The sequence below is a fragment of the Anser brachyrhynchus genome (genome assembly GCF_964034855.1).
Source record: "Anser brachyrhynchus genome assembly, chromosome: 1".
NCBI lineage: Eukaryota > Metazoa > Chordata > Aves > Anseriformes > Anatidae > Anser > Anser brachyrhynchus.
Window position 1 is genome coordinate 62,139,539 of NC_137694.1, and position 14,660 is coordinate 62,154,198.

The window sequence follows — 14,660 nt, forward strand, 5'->3', positions numbered from 1 at the left end:
ATCCTTGTTTTTCTGTTGCGTTCTCTGGCACCTGGCATCTTCTCAACATTAATTAGTGTATGAGACCCAATCCAGCGCTACTAATATCCGAGTCTTTCCCTTTTTCTAGCTTCTCATTTCTGCTGATACCCACCCCTGATAAAAATGGATCTCACTCTTGTTCTGGCAATTACCTCTGCCCACTCGTACTTCCCCCATAGTTTGTCTGCTTTCCATACATGGCTGGAGATTATTAACATTAATGGGAGTTCCACAGCAAAATACCCTCCAGCACACAGCACAGAAAATCTATTATTAATCACAGGGAAAACCTTCTGAATATATTTTAAAGTAACAAAAGCAGCAAGACAAAACCCACCATACCAAGAGTTTTAACTACCTAGTGCGAAGCTACTGGCATGAATTAAATGTGGTAAAGGGGTGGGAAATTCTCTCCCCCCCCTTCCCCAACAAACACACCACATCCATAAGACTGGGTTTATGAAGGAGGAAAAATGGTGTTGTGATGTTGAGGCTGTCCTTTTTGGTGATGGCTTTACGCCTTCTGCAAACATGCAGGGGAATTAATACAAGAGGTTATTCTGTGATCTCGATCAGAATGATTTCAGATGTTAAAGGGGAGGAAAATAACCCTTCGCAAGTTAGAAAAAAGCAGAGATGAGTCACACAGACCGCTGTGCAGTGTTGCCAGATACTTATCAGAGGACTAGCACAAGCCTGGAATAGAAGCTGAAGCACCGATGTAGTAGGTGGTGGAATGACAGCTGCTTACTGCTGCAGGAATGGTCATGCTGGTTGCTGTTCCTGCAAAACAGTTTCTCTTTATCCTTTGTGTACAAAGGGCAGAAACACAGACCTAAATGTTGTTCAAGAGGGCCTTCATAAATCAGGGGTCCTTTGCTTGTATTGGGAAGGTCACCTTTTAAGATCTGTCTGTAGCTAGGCTAAGAAACACTTAGCAAGAAACTGAGGGCCAAACTCAGTAGGTATCAGAACCACATCTGCTTATGGCTGCAGTCAGCAACTGTCTCACAACCCAATGCTTACACATTATAAAAGAGTTAACTATTTACTTGCTTAACACAATCAGAAGTAGGGAAGGCTTAAGAAGCTCAGTTAGAAAAACGATCTCCTAAATCAACATCTGTATTTGGAATCAAACTTCACTTGGAATCTTCATCTGCCAGTTCTGAACTATTTGTAATTTATAACCATTATTCAAGACAAACAATCCAAGGTTTATCTTCTCCTTCTTTTCTCTTCTTCTCTAGAGGCTCAAAAGACAAGCAAGAATTCTCTATTAGTTTTAAACAGAATAGAGGAAAGTTAATTACAGTTGCTTAGGATTTTGTGTTGGAAACTTCTAGTGGAATAGTCAGTTAGTAGAGCATCTCATCCTGAACATTTCTGTGACCTCAGATCTCAATGTCCTTGCTCCACTGGACAGCATCCTCCAGTAAGCAAGAAGATGCTTTTGTTACTTTTTTGTTATGACTGGAAAGCAAATTCTTCTGTGACAGAGATGTATGTCAGGGACAAAATTTGGATAGCCATCAGAAAGTAACACTGTAGGAGAGTGAGTATGCCTGACATTCATTACTATCTCTAGATTTTCAGAGTGTTTTATGGTGGGAGGACATTTGTGAGGGGCCTAAGTAGAAAACAGCTCCGTTTTCCTAGAAGGCACAAGGTATAAAATAGTCTATTTTACTTTCTAAATTTACCAAATTTGAGGTTAACATGGGTGAGAGACTGTTCAAATGGAAGCTATGATCCCATAATCAGACTACAGTCCATGTTACAGTGGAAATTCAAAGCCAAAAGACACTAGTAGTACAAAACAGACACTATTAATCTTCACATCAGGTAAAAATGAGGAGTGCAGAGTTGGGGGAAGACGTGAAATAGTTCTGCCTTTTCATATTACTGCTATTTTAAAAATATTCCCTCTTCGACTGTAAGGAACCAAATACATTTTTGTCCCACAGATAAAAACCTTAATCAAATTATTGACCAAAGAGGTTTTTGACAGATAAACACCCAGAAATGCTGCTAATGGAAGACATTGCTGTTTAAAGTAAATTCACTTCTTCCTCGGTTCTACCATGGAGGGACTGACAGGACAAGGGACTGGCAGGGGTTAATAGCTGTGGGTCTCCTGGGGGTAGCTGTAACCACCTCCATTAGAGAGAGCAGGGTGTGCTGCAGGCCTGGAGGCCTTTTGTACTGCATGGTGCTGTATATTTTGGAAATGCCTCAGAAATATGGTCATTTTGCCTCTCTTTTATGTTGTAGTGAGCTCAGCTAAAGGGCAGCTGCTTTTGAGCGTCTCCTTCCCTTCCCTCCTCCCATCCCCAGCTTAGGCTTCTCTGCCTCCTGAGAAACTGGAGAGGGGCTTTGGTGGAGTGAAAGAGGGCAGAAGGAGAGAAGGAAGAAAGTTAATAATTCTACACAGACAGTCTATCGGAGATGTTAAGGAATGAAAGTGATCTCAGCTGGGCTTCCCCTCAGTGCGTCATGCTTTTCAGCTCCTTTCATGCGAACTTCTCCCCCCGCGTCCCCATCCTGCCATTCTTTAGTCCCCAAGTCTCTCTCTTTCTCTCTCTTTTTTTTTTTTTCTCCCTCCACCTCTCCACACATTTCTATCTTTTGTTTTTATTTCCCCCCCTGCTGTTTTCCTTGATAGAAATCTCACTCATGCATTTCCCTTCCGGATTTCTATGGGGTTATTTTGTCCTCTCTCTCTCTGCGCCTTGGTCCCCTTTTCTTTCTTTGCCTCTTGTCCTAGAGTAAAACAGCCGCCTCCCTGCTGGGTCAGGATGACAGTGCCGTTAGCTTTCCCAGTGCCAGCCCTTCCCACATCTGTGCAGCTTTTGTCCCAGGGCAGAGGGGGATTTGGAATGGTCGGTTGGCAGCGCCAGGGAGACTGATGTAAAAATGAGGTCCAAAAGAGAGGGGAAAGGGAATTAGGAGGAGGGCGTGAGATGGTTTAAGAGAAGCACAAGCGAAAATAAAATAAAGAAGTGCGGGGCACAGATCAGACTGTGTGTGAGTTGGAACCATCTAATTTCAGAGATAGAGCAGAGGGAATGAAATGAACGAATTCTGGATGTTGCTGCAAATTGAGTAACCCAAATATCTAGTCCTTAAGTATGTCTGGGATGGAACTGGGTTGCTCCCATGAGATGCTTTATTTGGAACAGTTTGCTGGAGAGCCCTCTTTTTACGTGGCACCTGCTTGGGTTTGTACTCACGGACAGCCCACTCAGTCCTCAGCACTCGGTTCCTCTGACCTAGTGTTGCTGTTTCTTCCTGTTCCTGACCAGTTTTCCTTTATCCTTGGTTTTCCCTCTCACCAGACCTACTCTGCTCCAGCTCTTCTGTCCTCTCAGATCATGTTCTTCTAACTTATCTCCCACTCTACGCCTAATGTTTTAACCCTTTTTTTCTGTTTTCCTCCACTTACCAGGGTAAGTACCTCTATGTCCAATGCAGCCAGTCCAGACACCGTGCTCCACCATTGCATCACAACCTTCATTGTCCCATCTGTGAACAGAAATAGACTATTATTAACTTAACACTGCAGGTCATTCCTTGTTACCCACCTCTGGGATGTGGTGTTGTAGTAAGCCATGGGGAATCACATTTATTTTTGAACAATGTGATTTTCTTTAGAATGCACTGTGTTTTAAAAAAGGAGAGAGACTAATGAGCTTGGAGAACTGCCATAGTAGGCATGCAGGTGCACTGTGCCCTGGGGACTAAGCATGCTAGTTTTTTTGACCACCTCTTTCACAGAATGGTGGAATATGAAGGTAAGGAGCTATCTGCAGTTCCAGGAGCCATGGCAGCCAGCTCACCCGACAATACTGCTTGTATATGTTGTAAAAGGAGTGAGAGAGAGACAGACAGCACTGATTCACTTCAACACATGTTCAGCGAAATAAGTGAAGAGAAGTTGTGTGTAGGCCTTTGTAAGTAAATAGTGTGAAATTCCTCAGTTTCAGGTGAGATTTGCTGTAAGCTCGAGGACCCTTGTGTTTGAAAGTCAAAGTGTGATGAAGAGAAATATTCATGAACAGGAAGTAAAATTCCTATAAAGTTTCACTGTTCCCCTTGCTAACTGCCCCATACCATCTGGCGGTATGCTCCAGAGCAGTGGAGAGGAGAATAATAACACAAGCTGCAAAGGGAAAAGTACTTCTTGTTTCAAATGCAATTCAGATCCTAGCTTTTCCATATTGCTGTGATTCAATGATGGAATTTACTGCTATAAACATCTGCCTGAAGTGAATATCAAGAACAAAAGGACATTAATGTAAATGAATTATTTTGTCCAACTTAACAAAAATCTTTTCTATTTTTCTTAATCTTACTTTCCTGATCATTGCTGACCAGTAGAGTACAGGATTTGCATATCAATATAAAGACCGCTGGGAATATTCCACCCTGATCTACATTCTGTATAGTGCTATTAAATGAAGTAGCGCAGGGATGTCATTCACGACAGAATTTGGCTAATTTCAACTTCCTAATGACATTTTCCGTCTAACACTAACAATAGATTTTAACTTGTTATATATCAGGGTTTCCAGTATATCAGCATTTTCAATGCGCTGTACTTATGTGAACCACTTAATTGAGCAAGGTGAAGAGTGAGAAAATAAAATCCATGAATATTCATTCCCAGTATAATTTAGAGGCTGCTTCTCTCTGACGCTGAAACTCCAGCAGTGACTGTGCATTCAGAATTTTGCTAGTGCAAGGGCTTGTGCAAACATTACCTTGAAGTTTAGCATATTTGTGCTAACTGAGCTTTCAGTTGGTTTCTTTTACAGATTTGCACTGAATATTTTCTCCTGATAGTTGTGCTCCTAAAGTTATGCAAACAAATGCTACCTGACATACTTGACTGTCTTTTGCAGGTCCATCTGAATTGCTGGACATGGCAGACAGCGAAACGTAAGTACAATCTACCCTACCTCCTCACAATACATGTGTTACAGTAGCAGACCTCTCTCATTTTTCATAATGGCACATCTCTTCAAAAACAAACAATCCATCATAACCCCCCCAAACGCAAACAACAGCAGCAACACATGTGGCTTTCTGGCCTAAAACAAATGTTTCTTGAGCTCCAAAAAGGTTTTCCTCTCTATTGCTTCCCATTCCTCATTAGTCTTTCTAGAGAGATACAAGTCCCGCATTGTGCTTCAGTGTTTCCAGAATCTAGTAGCTGAGGGACCAACATGAAGAATTAATTCCAAAAGTCAAGACGTAACTTTTCTTGCTCAGTGCCTTTTCTTTAGTCCCTTTTTGGTTCATCCAGAATGCTCTGCCTTAGCTGTCCTAAATGGCCACAGCTTGTGCAAAGATTTCTCTCAAGTACTTAGAACCTCAGTCATCTCTGATATTACTTAAAAAGCCTTTACTTTCCAATTCCCAACTGTTCAATATCTTGTTGTACAATCATGATATCACAAAGACTATGGGAGGGATCCATGAATAATCCTGGAAAGCATATGGAATATGTGGGAAACAAAACAGCCTTTCTCATAGGGGTTTAACCTGTAATTCCCCATCTCACAGTTGTCCTTAGCTACTGAAGAATGCCAGTAAGGTTCTGCACAGGGTCTGTGGGTGGACACATCACAGGGGTGATGGAGTCTAGATGGACTGCCTGCTTCTCCTCATGCAGTTGTAATAGCACAGACACTGAAATAAAGTTCAAGTGAAAGCTGTGAGGTCTTCCCTTTACAAAGGTTCCTCTACTCCTAACTCTTGAAAAGGGAAGGTTCGAGCCGTATCTGCCAGCATGAATTTGTCTTTTGATCCTCAGTGTGAAATCAGGTAGCACCCCATTCTCTCATGCAGCAGAGGGAGATTCATTGCAATGTTGCCTATTAATATTTCAACTTGCCCTGTCAAGGATTGAGACTGAAATTCCTTTCTGGTCAGGTATGTGCAAGATCTGCCCTACTAAAGGCAATTCTTGTCATTTGTTATCTTAGGGGATATATAACAGCTGTTCTTGTTTGACACTAGTCTTATGGACACCTCTTTCAGCCCACGCAAAGCATACCTCCTCTTCTTTCTAGTCAAAGCTTAACCTTGTTAGCACAGTCAGTCTCAGAATCCTGTTACATGTAGCTCCGGCCTGAGTTGAGGAGCTTTGCAATAAATCTGCACCCAATACACAGCCTTCTGTTTTGAATAACGTGTTCAAGCTTCACCAGTAGCTTACTAGTCCAATGGTAGAGAATAAAACCACAAAACTCCTCTCATATATCCATGAGAGCCAGGTGTCAGAACCGGGGCAGCAAAAGTAGCTGTCATGGCTTTGATGGGCATGATTTTTCTAGTATGCCTCCAAGAAAGAGGCTCAGGTAAGAAATAGTAGGAAGAAAAAAAATGCTGTTACAGTTTAGCCTACTGTGAAATAAGGTCTCTGATTTGCCTTTGCAGCAGTTAACAGAACTGCCGGTTGGATGGGAATGTGATGTTCAGCCCTCTGAATACAAAAAATCTGCATGTTTCTTTCCTACTCTTCGGAAGTTCTCCATCTGCAATTTGCACATTACAAGCTTTCTTACTGAATCAGAGGATGTAGATGCTAAGGGAGAGAGGGTACAAGTCCACCTCTGCTGGCAAAATGCAACTTTGCAGAAATACATCATCTATTCACTGCACTTCATACTTCATAAATGTACATTGGTGTGATGCATCTCACTGCTGGTTTCTGTACTTTGGTCTAGGGGTGAGACGGCGTTACATAAGGCGGCCTGCCAACGCCATCGTGCCATCTGCCAGCTCCTGGTGGATGCGGGAGCCTCGCTGAGAAAGACGGACTCCAAGGTAACCCATCCCAGTCGACCAGTTATAAAACACTGCAGCCAAGCGAGACTGATCAGCATCCGTCCCTGCTGTGTGCATGATTGAGGCTTCCTTGTGTGTGCCAAGAGCAGCTCTTTTTTACGCAAGCTATTTTTATTTAGAAAACTGTATTGATTGAAACAAGTACAAGAGACTTCAGTTCAGTCCCCAACATGGGTCATCTTCACTATAGTGAGAGCCTGGCCTCAAACTATTCAGTGCGTTGGGTGTGAATGAGGCATCTCCATGGCACAGCAGCATCCTTCTCCTGTGTGGTCAAAAGAGAGGCCTGTGGGCAGGGACCACCTGGGGGAGTCTTGGTTTTTGATTGCATAGTGTCTGTGAGGCTTGATTGTTGTGGCTGACTTGCTTTGTGAGGATGGCTAACCATCTTCTACTGCCCTCACTTGCCCCCGTGTTCATTAATGCAAAGCTAACCACAACCCTCTCTCCATGTATGCTTAGCAGAGGAAGATGTCTGGGGAAAAAATAAATCCTAGGAATAGCCTGTCAATACAACAATCTGATCACTTGTGAACATGGTACAGAAGCTGCCCCTCTGTCATTTCTAAACATAAGAGACCTGTGAGCAGTATCTGAGAGTTGGTTGGATGTCTGGGTTCTAGAGTGATTCTGTGATTCTGTGAGTAAGAAGCAGTTTCACTGCAACAAGACAAAAAATTCCATGTTATGCTGTATGGAGTAGCCTATAAACCAGAGAGAGATCATCACTTTTTCATATGAGAGTACTATACATTGTAAAAGATAATTTCTGCAACATCTGAAATCCAGATAAGTGGCTTCTGACTTGTTAATTTTCATCTATACAGAAATCCAGGAACCAAGAATGGTTTTGTGGAGATAAATTAATGTGTTTTCAATATTTTTGATGGTTTATGATCAAGACTATCCAATTCTACAGTAATCTTAAGGTAGCTGAGATAACAGAATAGCAAAATGATGCACTGAAAAATGAAAAATTTTGACATGAGACAGAATGAACCACATTGAGCTCATCTCTAATGTTAGGAATCTCACTCTCCACATCCTTAGTAAAATTGTGTGTAGTCTGTGAAGTATGCTTTTCAAGTGTTATCTACAGTACCATGCATTATATTCATTCACAGAGGGACTGTAGCCCTTGAATGAAAACTCAGATCCTTTCAGCATGTGAGTCCTTCTGTGTGATGTATCAAATAGCATGTCCTTACAGAGCTGAATTATTTGTCCTAAACCACACAAAGATTTTGAAAATCTTCAGAATCTCATGACTTCCGCAGAAAAACTTGACATCAATTTATTGGACACCTTATTTATTGGATAAATAAGTAAATTCTCCAGATGTCCTTCTGTACTTCCTGTAGTAATTTCTCTGGGTTGCACTTTCATCTGTTCTAAATATCTTGGCACAAGACTTTTTCTTCATGTTTCTTTGTTTTAGGGTAAGACCCCTCGTGACAGGGCTCAGCAAGCTGGTGACCCAGACCTGGCCTCCTACCTGGAGAGTCGACAGAACTACCAAATGGTTCCCCATGAGGATCTGGAGACAGCAGTCTGATGTCTGAAAACGGCAAAGAGGATCCTTGGAAATAGCAAGGCTGCACCTGAGCACTTGGGCATCGTGTGAGGAAGAAGCTGATGGAATCAATGCGTCTCTTGCTCTTGTGGAAAATATCTGAGGACATGCCACCAGTTTCTAAGGGCTACTGAGTCTTGCCACGGAACAGTTAGGTTCCATAAGTTAGCCCATGATGGATGAGGTGGGACACTCAAAGGTCTGTGGAATCCATGGGCCACGGAAATTTACCTTTATTGCTTCCAGCAAGTAGCATGAACTTCTCCCATGTTCATCTGTACAATTTATTAAAAAAAACAAGAAAAAAAAAAAGAGAAGTTGGTGTGGGGGAACCAAGCTAACTGGGACATTAAAACACCAAGCCAGGCCCTCCTTCATCCCTACATTTTCCTGCATACCTTTAATTCTCCCATTCATCTCACTTGTCATCAGTTAAATAATACCTGTTATCTCTGTGTTTTCACAAATGGTCAGGCAGTAGCAAAAATTTTGAGGAGCTCTGGATGCCCTTACGAAAAAACATTTTTACCTGCTGTGTTCCCTCTCTCACTGTCCCATCAGAAGCTGCTTCCTCAGTGTTCAATCACTGGGGAGTTTTCTCACTGTTGGAGAGAATTCTGCCTATTGCCTTGTTTTCTAGGGTGTGGGACACAGTTAAATTTACAGCAGTAACAAAATCTAACCTCCTCATTGTTGCTGGGTATGTGGTTATGGTATCCTCATGAGACAGGCGTTTGAATGGAAAGGAGTTATAAGGGATATAAAGCATTGTATGACAGAGCAGAAATCTACCCCTAAGGTTTCTTGCATCACCGTTGAGCTTATAACGACCAACTGGGTTTGCTCAGGTTTCAGACCTATCTAAAAGCTGATAGCTATTTTTTACTTCTGGCAAGATGGGTTTTACGATGGAGAGAGGAAACCTGGAAGGCTATCTGTCAGCCATGAACAAATGAACAGGCACTGCCCTGGTCATATTGGGAATAGGAAAACCTCCTCTGGCTGAGCCTGTAAACTACCTGATTCCCTAAGGGATGGGGAACAAAGTTTTAAAAAGAGGCTCTCCCCCCGGAGAAGGACAGGCAGCAGCTCTTTGCCTCATTACTTACTATAGACTTGGAAACTTAAACTTGCTTAGCCACTATAAAGGCCAGTTGTGTCTACTGTACTCGTCTGTTCTCTGTCTTACCTCAAAGATTATAACCACAAAAGAAGAAAAAGCAGACATACACAGACATACGCAAAATGTTCACCTTCAGGTTTTCAATCACTAAAGACAATTCAGCTGCCAGAAATAGCAGAGCTTCCACTTTGCTCAGTTCTTATGAAGATCCTCATGGCCCACTTTTGGCATAATTCTTGCAATAGATTTTTGAATTTTGCTTTGCTCTTTGTTTTGAAAGATCCAGTGGTGTTTGGTTTCACATGCATTGCTAGGGGAAGATCTCCATTAGATGGTGATCATCAGGATTACATCCAATTTGGAAACCATGGAAAAAACTCAGGTCATTATTCAGATAAGTTTTTCTTCTTCCTCAGTAGAAGTTGTAAAAATGAAATGAATGAGATTCCTTCCTTTTTCTTTTCCTCCCTCCCTCCCTCCCTTCTTTCCTTCCTGCTTCCTTTTTCTTTTTTTTTCTGTTTTCCTTTTTCCTTTTTTCTTTTTTTCTTTTTTCATTTTTTTCATTTTTTTTTCATTTTTTTTCTTTTTTCTTCTCTCTCTTTCTTCTCTCATTCTCTCTTTTTCCTTCCTCCCTCCCTCCCTCCTTTCCTTCCTCCCTTCCTCCCTCCCTTTTTCTCCTCCTTTCTTTCTTGACAAGAGAGATTGTTGTGGCAGAAAGGGAAGAGCTAAAATATATATATATATATTATTTTTTTTTTCAGTTTTCAAAAGTTCATTTGATATGAGCAAAATATTTCTTTAGTATTTCTTCCTCTGGAAGGAAACTATATATATTTGTAATCTATAGATCAATGGTGACATGAAATGTATTTTGTCTTATTTTCTATCTTTACCTTTCTTGTTTAAAAAATAAAATATGAAAGCCAAATTTCTTCCCTTGATAATAATCCAGGGGCTTGTGGCAAAGGTGTACATATTAGAACAGAATTTGGCAAATGTTAAAACATCAGAGTATAATTTTTGTGTATGTGAAACTTGCATAAGGAAGATACTCATGCTGTGGTTTCATAGTAGGCCTTGCATCATTTCCCAGCTGTGAGGAAAGACAACACTGTAATATTTCTATATATTTGACTAAAAATATGAATGATATTAGTATCAGTTGTATCTTTTTGCTGTTTTACTGGTGTGAGAAACTGAGGAAGCTTCAAAGATACCAGGGGCTGGATTCTGTCCTGTGCTGAGGCCAGATTGGGGCCTAAGCTGAGGATGCTGAGTGAGCACCTTGCAGCTCCCTCGTCCTGAAGTCCCATGAAGAAGGTGGAACAATAAAGGCTTGCTCTGATCACAGGTAGCCTCCAGAGGCCATGTGCGAATTGTTATGATGGAGCCAGGTCCGGTCCCTCGCCATCCCCAGTATTCCTTTCCTCAGTGATGCGTCCCTCTTTCCTGGGGGGAGTCTATAGCAGGGGCTGGCTCTGGAGCAGCTTTTCAGGAATGGTTAGATTTCCTGAACTCCTTGGTGCCATTCGGGCTGCTGAAAGGAGCTGGAGCACAGATGAGAGCCTGGCATGCTTTCTTCCCTGGCAGCTGGAGTGCCATGCTATGATCAGAGTGAGGTGGTCATGCCTCTGGAAAGCTTCCTGCTGTGTGTATGTGATAGGCGGCAGTTACCGTGTGATGAAAATTGAACCCCAGCACTGGAGATAGGAGAGTAGCCGGCTGTATGTAGTGCCTTTTAATATTCAAGGTGTCCCAAAGCACTGCACAAGTAATGCATAGATACTGGCAATCTATTGTATGTGTAGATAACAGAGCACGCACATTTTTTTCTGTGATGGCTCACACACAGCCAGGGATATCAGAGCGTGGTTCACTAAGGGATGGAGTTTGGGGCCAGGATACTGCAGGGTTATTTCCTACTCCTTCCCCAGTGCTACTGTATTCTCAGTTTTGGACAGCCACCACAAGTGGCTCTGCAGCAGTTAACAGTGACACATACATATTGAATCTCTTGAGCACTGGGGATTTAGCTTAGTACAGTATCATTGTGCCTACACTGTGCAGGGCCCAGATTTCAGCGTGCAGCTGGAAGCCCACTTAAATTACATGTAAAACATTTTGATTTACTAAAAGTGTCTGTGGCTGTGTCTATTTATGTGTGCATATTGCTATATATATGTATATTTATGAATATCAGTATGCATATATATAGACTCATGCACACTTTTAGAACTGTGCCATTTGAATGACAAAGTACCTAGGAATGCTCAGCTACTGAGGTTGCCGTACTGACAAAATGTCATTTTCCATTTTAATTTGTTATTAAAGGGGACCCTTTTCAGTAGAACTGAGGAGCTCCTGAATTGTTCCATTGTACTGGTTTGACTATCTCATTCCAGAGTTAAATGGAGGGAAATAAAGTATTTATAATGTTGATAAAATAAACTTACTTTTGTTATTTAATAGCATCAGTTACTTTTATTATTTCACACTTCAATGCTAGAAATATATTTATGTGTTCCGAGGCATGATAGTGTCATACATTTCTCACTAATTATAGCATCCTTCAATAGTGTGAGGTGTGAGTCTGAATGACTCATATAAGACAGGAGTTCAAGTCAAATATTTGCACTGGCTTACAAAATGTGCCTCAGACTCCAGTGGCTCTTTCACCATTTCATATGATGGCTTGTCCATGGTTTTGCACTTTAAGATGTCTGTAGATGTTTTTACTGACACCTGTCACCCTTGCTTTTCCCCAGCAGACATGGAATTGCTCAGTCTCCACTCATGGTGCTGTAGCCTGGATTTCTGACTACATGAGATGTCCCCTGCTACGTAAGAACCATCACATAGAAGCACCATAAGCACAAAGAAAATAGAACAAAACTAATGTTTGTTGCCATTGATCTTCCCAGTTGTATTTGCAGAGCTGAAGCTGTTGTAGATGAATATATATATATATATATATATATACATTTTTTTTTCTGGTGGTATGGAAGTGGAAGTTCTGTTTTAGCAGTATTTTTTGTCTTTTGCTCATTTTTGTCTTTTTTTTTTTTTTAATTATTATTTTTCTGTGACAGTGACATGCATGGTAATGAAAATCACTAACACCAACCTCACCCGGAAGGTAGCTATTTTCCTTTCAGCCATCCCAGATACCTACTATGGGGTGCGTTTATGTGTTCCAGTTTGTCAAGAACATGTGGAGAAGATCTGTCTGGGCAAAAGCTATGAAATGGGCAAGGTACATTGGTATAAGGTACATTGGTAGCCTTAAGTAGCCTTAATCTTGCAGGTGTTTAATGGCACTTAAGAAATTTATGGATGTGCTGGAGACATGAATGCATTGCAATCACTCCAAGGACAATTCTGTTCTTGCATTTCATGTACTCCAAAAGGGGAGCAGTTCTCATGCAGATCCATCGGAGTGTGCAATTTTCTCTCCCCCATTTTTTGCTTCTTTTCCATCAGACTTAATATCCATGGAGGAGTACTTTGTAAGAATGGAGTTTAAATTTCTGTATAACAGCTCTTCTACCATGTTGAAAGTGACATTTCTTTCTCCGTTATATCTGTTCTTTTCCATTCATCAGACATTATTTCCTCCTTTTATTTTCCTGACTGAATCTGAGCCAAAACAATATTGGGTTGTTTGCTTCCTAATTAATCTAAAGAATCAAATGTGAGTATCTTCAGTTATTTCAGCAGTCTTTAAAAGAGCTTACCATAAATGTGTGCCTTTCTGGATATTTGTGAAGCTACAGGACATAGTGTTACAGGGTTCGCTGTGGTGGTACTCATCTTTTCATTTTGCTTTCTTAGCAACAATGCAGACAACTATTTTTCTTAGTAATGGATAGCTACAGCTTTTAAATCCCAGAGCTGCCTGCCAAGATTAGTTGATTGCAATGGAGACTCAGTAATGTGCCAAAAGTGACTTGCCAGCATATTGATGAAGACCTGAATTTTATGTGGAGAATGGGCCTCGAGCTCTAACTCCCTTTGGAAGTGCCAGAGGCAGAGCATGGCTGCACTGTGGAAATGCTTCAAGAGGAGTTATAACCTGGCCCTGCACCCAGCACTCAGGGCAAACAGATTATATAGAGGGGCCAGCATGTCCCAGCATTTGCTGAGGCATTACCAATGCCAACAGACTGCATCAGCTTGGCTTAGGCTGCCCAAAAGGGGGCTAGGTACCTGGGAAGTTTCTCCCTTACAGTTCTCTTTCAAAGCTGGCTTGGGAGGGATGAGCTACCCGACAGTCAAAGCAGGGACTGTGGCTAAGTGTACTCCAAGCTGTGCCATGGGGCACCGTACTGCTCCCAGCTGCCTTGCCTGAGGCCCTCTGTAGGTACCAGAGCTCAGGTCCCTCCCTTTCTCTCCCCAGCATGTTTCCAGCACCCCTGAACAGGACGGTGCCCACAGAGAGCAGCATTCTCTTGCTGCTCGTACTTGTGTGCTGGCGCAGTGCCCCCCACTTTGGCCAAGGGATTTCCTGGCCTGCCTATGGTGCCGCTACTGCAAAGGGGGAAAATTCCTCCCTCAGGCCTTGATCATGCCAGTAACTTCATTACATTTGACTTCAGTGATTAGGCAGGCTTAGAGCTGAATAACCTTACTGTGTTCAGCCATCAGAGTGCATCTTGTCTCCTGCCTTATTTATAAGGTGCCACATTCCAATCTCAGCTGCAGTTTCTTGTTTCCCAGATTTTTATTTTTTTAAAGACAATATATCCTATGCAGTACACATGTATCCAGTTACCTAGGGAGTGGGGAAGACAAGCAGCTTGTTTTAAAACTCCTCATTCTGATGGAGCACGTCTTCTTCTAAGACGTCTAAGCAGGGGGGTGCCTTGCAACAAAAGCAGGTTTTGACATAAACACATCTATAATTCTGGAAAGAATTTTATGCTTAGCCCTTTAAAAGCATTCAGTTTATGATCCTGCCTCCCTTATGTGGAGGAGATTTGGGGAATCTAAGGCAGCAGTGATTCTCTTGACACAGACATACAAAAGGTGAATACCTGCGAGAGCAAATGACAGACAATCTTCAGAAAGTGGTTTATATTATTTTGCCCT

At 41.9% G+C, this 14,660-nt stretch overlaps 1 protein-coding gene across 5 annotated transcripts in view; it reads left to right on the forward strand.

The window, feature by feature from the left end:
- DGKI (diacylglycerol kinase iota) overlaps positions 1 to 12,038 on the forward strand; it is a 212,218-nt gene extending 200,180 nt beyond the window's left edge. For all 5 annotated transcript variants that reach the window (XM_080582487.1, XM_080582483.1, XM_080582486.1 and 2 more), the window contains 3 exons: positions 4,926 to 4,962; positions 6,756 to 6,855; positions 8,315 to 12,038. In XM_080582487.1, the coding sequence (XP_080438613.1) occupies positions 4,926 to 4,962; positions 6,756 to 6,855; positions 8,315 to 8,431 (254 nt within the window). In that variant the 3' untranslated portion in view covers positions 8,432 to 12,038. The remainder of the gene's footprint in view (positions 1 to 4,925; positions 4,963 to 6,755; positions 6,856 to 8,314) is intronic.
- Positions 12,039 to 14,660: the final 2,622 nt, after the last annotated feature.